Below are 8,601 nucleotides of genomic sequence, written 5' to 3'. Positions count from 1 at the left end.
CGCCGCGGGGCCTGGTTCCGTCCCCGCCTCCTCGCCGCCGCCGCCATGTTCCGGAGCCTGCTGGTGGCGGCGGCGCAGCGGCCCCAGGCCCCGGGCGGGTCCCCGCGGCCGCCCCCCGGCGCTGGCCCCGCGGGCGAGGCGCTGGAGGCGCAGTTCAGCTGCCCCATCTGCCTCGAGGTGTTCCACCGCGCCGTCGGCATCGCGGGATGCGGACACACGTGAGCCGGGGCCCGGGGCGGCGGCGGCGGCGGGGACCCCGGCCCGGCACGGCCCGACCCAGCCCCCGCTTGGCGCTCCCCCCGCGCACCGAGCCCGTCCGGGACCTCTGTCCTGTAACCCAGCCGGCACCGGTCTCGTCCCGGTACCGGGGCCCCATCCCACCCGGTACCCGCGGTCCGGTACCGGTGTCCCCATGCCACCACCCCATCCCGGTACGGTGACCTCCATCAGCTGACACTGACCCGCCCGTCCCACCCTGCTGTGGGGACCCTCACTGTTCCTTCTCCATTCAGCCCGGTACCGGCACCTTCCATCTCCCCCACAGCCCGGTACCGGGGCCCCCAGCGGCTCCATCAGCCCCGGGTGCCTTGCTCCCATCCTGAAGCCCCTTTCCCTCTTGGGGAGCTGGGTGCTGCCTTTTCCCCCCCTGTGTGCACCCGAGGGTCTTACTCCATCGATCAACATCACCCATACCTTGTCCCTCTGTGCCCACACCTGGTTCCTACCCCCGGTGTCCCCACACACCCTGCTCCCAGTGCCAGCCGGGGTCTAACCTGATGGCAATCCTGCCCTGACCCCACAGGTGCTGTGCCCTGCTCCCAGTGCCCCCGGTACATGGTGAAAGGCTGAAGCGCTGCCCTGGGCAGCAGGGGTCTGCTTGTCCCCGCAGCGTTCTGGGGACACCTTGTCCCCCTTTCCCATCCGGTTCCTGGGGCATCTCCCCTTGTATGGTCTCGCTCTTCCCCCCATCTCCAGCACGTTTGGGGCTGGGGGTGTTTCATGGGGTGATGGCAGTGGCATGGGGCAAGGGGCACTGTGGCTGTCCCATAGCAGAGGCTTGGCAGCAGCATTTCATTCCCCTGTTTTGGGTGATGTGAGCTGGGCTGACAGCAGAGGGAACGGGGATGCCACGACCATTGACTTTGTGGGGACGGAGCTGCTTTGCCTTGTGCCCAGGGGTCCCTTTCTGTGCTTCCTCTCCGCTGCTTTGATTTCTCATCCGTGCTGCCGCAGGCATAAGGACCTGGAAAGGAGGTGAACCAGGCTCTGATGTGCTCACTGCCTTTATTTCTGCATGGCCTCAGTGCTCTGCACCAGTTGTTGTTTGGCTCTGTTCAAATCCACTCCCAGCCGCAGGTCTCAGCAGCAGCAGCAGCATTATCTGTGCCTCAGCAGTGCCTGCCCTCCATGCACCCTCTCCCAGGCTCTCAGTGGGGATGCTGATCCCTGGGGTTTGGGGCTGCTCTGCAGCCTGGGGTGTTTTGGGGCTGGGGTCCCACTCCCCCTCCCTACATCAGGTTGCTCAGTGCCACTCTCTGTGCCCCCAGGTTTTGTGGGGAGTGCCTGCAGCCCTGCCTGCAAGTGCCATCCCCTCTGTGCCCGCTCTGCCGCATGCCCTTCGATCCCAAGAAGGTGGAGAAGGCTTCCAGCGTGGAGAAGCAGCTTTCATCCTACAAGGCTCCCTGCAGAGGCTGCAGCAAGAAGGTAAAGCTCACAGGGGAAGGCTGCCCCCACCCATCCTGCTGCCCGTCCCATGGCCGGAGATCACTTGCTGTTGGTGGTTGGGATGGTGGGGGCCTCTGTTCAGAGTGTCCCCTCTTCAGTGTGGCCCCACACTGTGCCCATGAGGTGTGTCACTGCTGCTGCCATGAGCCACGCAAGCGGGGCTGCGTGGAGATGAAGGCACTCTCTCCTAGCTGCCTTTGTCAGCAGACTGGAGCTATTATTAGACAGTGGGGACCTTCAAAAGCAGGCTGAGGTTTTCCTGCAACACAGGAGAGGCTGAGGCAAACCAGCTCTGCTCCAAATGAGGGTAAGGATTTAGCTCTTGCTTAAGGTGCTGCAATCCCAGCGGCTGCAGGGAGGCTGAACCAGCAGCATGGCCTGGCCCTGCCTGAGGCAGTCTGGTCTGGGATGCTCCAGGACTGGCTGTAAAGCTGTGATTCATGGTGTGTCTCTGCTGATGTGCTTCCTGGCTCCCGTTAACTTTAGGGATCTTCTTGTAACTGCCTAACTGTGATCCAGGGGCAGTGCTATACAGTGTCAGAGCAGTGTGGGGTTTCTGCCTGTCAGCAGTGCCTCCTTTGAAAAGGAAAATGGAGCTAATGTGATTACACAGCCCGGGTGGCTGTGTGTGACCTCTGGGGATATGTGCAGTGAGCACGTGGCCCCAAATCTCTGTCCTGCAAAGAAGAACACGCTGGTGCAGCATTTCCACACTGGTGTGGGTCATCCTGCACAGCCTGGTGTTTGCCCTGGTTGACCAAAACTGCTGTCCTGAGCCGTGGCAGAGGCTCCAGCACTGTCTGGAAGCTGACAGGAACGTCTCTTCTCTCCTTGTGCTCCAGGTGACCCTTGCAAAGATGCGCTCTCACGTCTCATCCTGCACGAAGGTGCAGGAGCAGATGGCCAACTGCCCCAAGTTCGTTCCGGTTGTCCCCACATCCCAGCCTATTCCCAGGTACTGCCGTGTGTCGGGTAAGGAAATGCGTCCCTCCTTGTGGGCTGCACTGTCACTCTGGTCCCTTACAAGGCCTGAAATCCAAGCACGGGTTTTACTTTCCTCTGGGAAACCAGAGGGAGAAATATCAGCACCATTTCCCTCCTGTCACCTGCAGCCCCTGTCTGCCCCGTGTTTCTGAGTGTGGAGTGGGAGGAAGGACCGATCAAACCAGGGTGGTTCAGCCTGCAGCTGGGGTGGGAACGGGCTGGGCTGGTTTCATCCTATGCCTGGATATCATGGGGGGTGGCTGGCTTAGTTTGGAAGGGGTCAATCCAGTCCTTTCCTGGGGGATGTGAGCTCGTCCTTGCTCTCTTTAGCAACATTCCCAATCGCTCGACATTCGTGTGCCCGTACTGTGGGGCCCGGAACCTGGACCAGCAGGAGCTGGTGAAGCACTGCATGGAGAACCACCGCAATGACCCCAACAAAGTGGTGAGTGATGCTGGGAGGGGCTGGTTCTGTGCGCGGTAACTCCTGGAAATCCAAGTACACCATAGCTGATGCTGCGTCCGAGGCCACCAGCCTGCAGAGCTGTGTTTTCAGCTGGCTTAGTTTGTTTTAGATCCCTTTGATGGGAGGTGGGGACCTGCCCCTGTTTGTTTTGTTAAGAGGCTCTCTGGGATAAGCTGCCTCCATCCCCATGTGCTATCAACCTGGGTGGTGCTGGATTTCCTCTCCCCGTCCACACTGGGTTGACCAAGGCAGAGAACTTGCAGCTTTATCGCAGTCTCAGAGGTGCTCACATGCGTGTGTAACTTGTCAGTGGCCTAAAAGCAGGCTGGGCCATGTGCCAGAGGCTCTGTGCACCAAGAGATCTGCTTGGGAGGGATGAGGGACCCCCATTTTAGCGCATCCGCTGCAGATCCCACTCTGTCAGAAACGGGGGGAGCGCTACTCCCCTCTTCAGGAGATAAGAGGTGGAAGGGTCTGTGCCTACTGGTCATGGTTCTCTTTTGTCCCTGCAGGTGTGCCCGGTCTGCTCAGCCATGCCTTGGGGGGACCCCAGCTACAAGAGCGCCAACTTCCTCCAGCACCTCCTGCACAGGCACAAGTTCTCCTATGACACCTTCGTGGTGAGTACCTGAGCTGAAACAGGGTCATCTTCCCCCAGCCTGGAGGGGAAGGGGACAGATCCTCCTTTAGGCTTTGTGGGACGCACATGTAGCCCCACTCAGGAGACCCCCACAGCTGTGAGGCTGAGCTCCCTGCCTGCCCTGGGAGAACTCAAGCTGATCCTCATCAGACGCACCAGGAAAACCGCTCTGAAGGAGGAGGAAAATGTTACTGCACCATGAAGATGAGCTGTTTCCTCCGTGTGCTCCATTACACTCATCCCCTGAGGAGCTGTAACACAAAGGCCTTTTCTTTGGCGCTTCACAAGCAGTGGGAGGGGAGCAGCCCAGGCTTGGGGGGGTTCTGGCTGCTGTAGGGGAGTGGTGTCCATGAATCCCCTCTTGGGGAGCTCCTGACCCTTCCTGAGTGGGAGTGGGGTTGTGATTGCCCAGACATGGCTGCAGAGACTGAGGGGAGGTTCTGTCAGCATCATGCTTTTATTGCAGGGCCATTAGAAGTCAGGGAAAGGAACCTCCAAATACTTAGAGAAAATATCCCCACTTAGGGAGCGATCACTCTGTTGGATAAACCCAAACTGGAGTGATGGAGAAACCTGTGACCCTGCTAGAAAGCTTTTCCCTTTGGCCACGGCTGCTGGCATGGGCATATTTTGTCCCTGCCCTCCACCACATCTAAGAGCAGGGCTGATGTTGGCAGATTTGCATTCGACACTGTCCCACACGACATCCTTGTCTGTAAATTGGAGAGACATCAATTTGATGGGTGGACCACTCGGTGGATACAGAACTGGCTGGATGGCCACACACAAAGAGTTGTGGTCAATGGCTTGATGTCCGGCTGGAGACCGGTAACGAGTGGTGTCCCTCAGGGATCGGTGTTGGGACCGGTCTTGTTCAACATCTTTGTTGGTGACATGGACAGTGGGATTGAGTGCGCCCTCAGCAAGTTTGCCGATGACACCAAGCTGTGTGGTTCGGTTGATACGCCGGAGGGAAGGGATGCCATCCAGAGGGACCTCGACACGCTTGTGAGGTGGGCTAATGCCAACCTGATGAAGTTTAACCATGCCAAGTGCAAGGTCCTACACCTGGGTCGGAGCAATCCCAGGCACAGCTACAGGTTGGGCAGAGAAGAGATTCAGAGCAGCCCTGCAGAGAAGGACTTGGGGGTGTTGGTCGATGAGAAACTGAACATGAGCCGGCTGCAGGGTGCGCTCGCAGCCCAGAAAGCAACCGTATCCTGGGCTGCATCAAGAGGAGCGTGACCAGCAGGTCGAAGGAGGTGATCCTGCCCCTCTGCTCTGCTCTCGTGAGACCTCACTTGGAGCATTGTGTGCAGTTCTGGTGTCCTCAACATAAAAAGGACATGGAACTGTTGGAACAAGTCCAGAGGAGGCCACGAGGATGAGCAGGGGACTGGAGCACCTCCTGTATGGAGACAGGCTGAGAAAGTTGGGGCTGTTCAGCCTGGAGAAGAGAAAGCTGTGTGGAGACCTCAGAGCAGCCTTCCAGTATCTGAAGGGGGCCTACAAGGATGCTGGGGAGGGACTTTTCATTAGGGACTGTAGTGACAGGACAAGGGGTAAGGGGTTCAGACTTAAACAGGGGAAGTTTAGATTAGATCAAAGGAAGAAATTCTTTACTGAGAGGGTGGTGAGGCACTGGAATGGGTTGCCCAGGGAGGCTGTGAATGCTCATCCTTGGCGGTGTTCAAGGCGAGGTTGGATGAGGCCTTGGGTGCCATGGTTTAGTGTGGGGTGTCCCTGCCCATGGCAGGGGGGTTGGAACTGGATGATCTTAAGGTCCTTTCCAACCCTAACTATTCTATGATTCTATGATTCCAGGCTGGAGGGGAACTGTGGGCACAAGGGATGCCCCAAGCAGCACAGCATTCCTGGGACCTGTGTGCTGGAGGAGTAAGAGGCTCGGTGTCGTCATAAAGAGCAGGGAGGGCTCCTTGATGCTTGATGTAGAATCTGTGTCCTGGCTGTACCACTTCTGACCCCCCCTCTCTGATTTTAGGACTACAACATTGATGAGGAGGCAGCATTGCAGGCAGCCCTGGCACTGTCACTGTCCGAGAACTGAGGGTGACTGGGGAGCATCGGGTCCCCTTTTGCACACTCAGCCTTCCCACTGGAGAGGCACGGAGCTTATCAACCCCCTGGAGATCCACTGCTGCTGCTCTTCCTTCTCCTCTCTGTGCACATCCCACCTTGTTTAAGAAGGTGGAGTGTCCTTATGTCGCGCTGGACCGGTGAGTGAGCAGAGACTTCATGCAGGGAGGAGAGAGGAGTCGGCACCAGAGGGATGGGATCGTTCCTCCATTAGGCATTTCATTCCCATATACAGAGTATATACCTGTGTCCAGATCTATTTATTATTAGATGCTTTTTGGCACCGTTTGTCTTCATGCTCTCTGTTGCAATTGAATAGGTACGTCAAACCTGGATGCATTTAATGCAGAAATGCCCTAGTTGGAACCTGCAATCATCCATGTCCTTTGTGGAAAGGAAGAAAATGGCACGGAGCATCCTTTGGGTTTTGAAACTCTACAAGGTTCTTGCCAGAGACATCGATCTGTCCCGTCCCCTGTGCTGCTTCCTTTGCTGCCCAGGCCAGGCTGAATCCCAGGACAGGACAGTTGCGCTCATGCTGACAATGGGTTCAGAGGAGTCCACAGCAATGGCATCCAGTGAAACTCTCACCTTTCCGTTTTGTACCAGCTCTTGTGATACTGAGTTCTTGCGTTTTTCTACATGAATCAGCGTGATGCCTTTTCCACGTTTTATAGAGCAGGAACAGAAGCTGTTAACTCTTCACACTGCAATATCCGATGCTGAGGACAAGAGTATTTTTATGGAACATTATTAAGAAAGTCTATTTTTAAAACAAAAAATACCCCAAACACAAAAACACGCTGTGGATTTGAAATCAGGTGGGAGGCTGCAGCCGGACCCCAGGCTGATGGATGCGCCTGGATGTCCTCTTTGGCTGTTTCTGGTCCGTTCCCTTACCTTGTTGGCATGTGATATGGGACAGGCTGGGTCAGAGCAGCACCTCTTTGGCTGCCTCTTCAGGCTGCCTTTTTGAGGAGCTGCAGCATCTCTTGTGTTCTCCAGCAGCTGCTAACCCTGTCCAAGACTTGTGGTCAGGCTTGGGATGGCTGAGCCCTTGCAGGCTTTGCTCTATGGCACTGCTCAGTGTGGTTTTGGTTTGTGAAGCAGCAGGCAGTTAGTTAGCAGTTAATATTGTGGCGTGCTGGCACTCACTATGGAGCAGCCGGACTCTGTCTGGGTGATGGATGTGCAGGAGGGACGTCTGCCTGTGCAAGATCCTATCCCCAGCACTGGGCATCTTGTCGCTCTGAAATAGAGGATGGCATCTCCCTTCCTTGGGAGTAGGGCACACTTGGGCAAATGTTGATCCAAGAGATGCTCCATAGCATCCTGGTGACCTCTCCTCTTCCATGTCCCCTTCCTGTCTGTCCTCCCCGCCTGCTGCTGGTGGGGTTTGCTCTTCTGGGCTGGGAGAGGGTGGAAGTGGGATCTCCACCTCCAGGCCTTGGTTGTGCTGCTGCCAGCCTGAGTGTGCCCCCCCATGCAGCAGAAATCATGTCCCGTATGAAGGGTCTTCACTGGTGCTTGGGGAGAGAAGCTTTGTGCTGGGGCCCTGCCGCCCTTTGGGGTCTCACCAGTGACTGGATCAGCCCAGGGCTCTCAGTGAAGGAGCTGTGATGCACGGTACCTTCCAGCGAGGGTTTGCAGGGAAGAGGTTTGGGAGAGCAATCCCTCTGCATGTCCCTGCTTGGTTTATCGGAGGCTCCAGCTCTGCTCTAGCAATAGCGTCCTGCTTTTCACCTTTGATTTAAATGGTACTGGGTGGTTTGGGGGCTGTGAGTTCCCCATGCTGCCAGCAGCTCTGTGAGGAGCATGCGGAGACTATGGCAGAGGGCAGGGAAAGGGCTGGAGCTGCTCTGCTCCACTAACGAGGAGGGATGGGGTCTTCTCTTACCAGCACTGCTGGTACCTGCCCAGCCAGGGACATGGCCCTGGTGGGATGGAGAGCACTGGTACCTCCAAAGGGACCCATGAGGGTCTCCTTGTCCCATCCCTAGCTGGGACCTTCATATCCTGGAGCAGCCTCCATTGACTCTCACCTGCAGGGAGCTCCCTGCCTCTGGAACAGCACTGTTAACCTCTTGTCTCTTTTCTTCCTTCCTCTTCCTTTCTGCCCCACAGTGCCAGAGCCGGGCAGCAAGAGCTGCTTTTGTAAAGCACTTTAAGGCGCAGGCAGGCACTGCACAGGCAGCTCCTGCCTCTCCCCACGGGGCCCGCTCCGGCCGTGGCTCGTCCGTGTGTTCCCTGTGACTTTTTGCATATCCAGAACTTTTACTGTTTTTGATGAAGAATCAGGTCAATAATGTATTTGTAGCAAACCATTTTTCTCAATAAAGGCAGTTTCATCCACGCCTGGTCTCGCTTGTGCCACCAACGCTGTGACTTTGGGATGCAGGATGGGTCCATGGGGTGCGTGCCCCCCATCCTGGCTTCTTGGGCATCTCCTTTCCCAAAGGAGCTTGGCTTTGCAGCTTTGTCCTTATCTTGTCACCTCCTCCTGTTAATAGCGATGCTGTTTGATCCCAGAGCCAGGCGCTGCCAAATCTGCTGGGGGGATGCCCCCATCACATCCCAGCTCTGTGTCCTGCCATCGCTGGCACTCAAAGGCAGGACACGGGGAGGGTGCTTGGCACCGTGTCCTGTCCCCAGAGCCGCACTGGCCAGGGCACCACATCGGGTGTTGCTT

General features: G+C 57.1%; 1 protein-coding gene across 4 annotated transcripts; it reads left to right on the top strand.

Moving 5' to 3' along the window:
• Nucleotides 1-20: 20 nt before the first annotated feature.
• RNF166 (ring finger protein 166) lies at nucleotides 21-8,256 on the top strand. 4 transcript variants are annotated; one of them, XR_013958791.1, is made up of 7 exons: nucleotides 78-431; nucleotides 1,548-1,704; nucleotides 2,568-2,697; nucleotides 3,040-3,154; nucleotides 3,688-3,795; nucleotides 5,818-6,052; nucleotides 6,232-8,256. XR_013958791.1 is itself a non-coding variant. In XM_080637911.1 (6 exons), the coding sequence occupies exons 1-6, from the start codon at nucleotides 46-48 to the stop codon at nucleotides 5,881-5,883; spliced, it is 732 nt and encodes a 243-aa protein (XP_080494037.1). In that variant the 5' UTR covers nucleotides 21-45; the 3' UTR covers nucleotides 5,884-8,256. The 4 variants fall into 4 exon arrangements, 3 of the variants coding, with proteins under 3 accessions (XP_080494037.1, XP_080494036.1, XP_080494038.1); XM_080637911.1 differs by having other exon boundaries at nucleotides 21-218; nucleotides 2,568-2,680; nucleotides 5,818-8,256; XM_080637910.1 differs by having other exon boundaries at nucleotides 5,818-8,256.
• The last annotated feature ends 345 nt before the right edge of the window (nucleotides 8,257-8,601 follow it).

The sequence above is a fragment of the Psittacula echo genome (assembly GCF_963264785.1).
Source record: "Psittacula echo genome assembly, chromosome: Z".
NCBI lineage: Eukaryota > Metazoa > Chordata > Aves > Psittaciformes > Psittacidae > Psittacula > Psittacula echo.
Note: the sequence above shows the minus strand (reverse complement) of the source record. Positions and strands in the feature narration are given on the sequence as shown.

Coding starts and splice junctions, on each gene's coding strand:
- RNF166 (XM_080637910.1), top strand. CDS start 207: ATGCGGACACACGTGAGCCGGGGCCCGGGGCGGCGGCGGCGGCGGGGA. Junction 1,705..2,567: donor GCAGAGGCTGCAGCAAGAAG/GTAAAGCTCACA, acceptor CTTGTGCTCCAG/GTGACCCTTGCAAAGATGCG. Junction 3,796..5,817: donor TCTCCTATGACACCTTCGTG/GTGAGTACCTGA, acceptor CTCTGATTTTAG/GACTACAACATTGATGAGGA.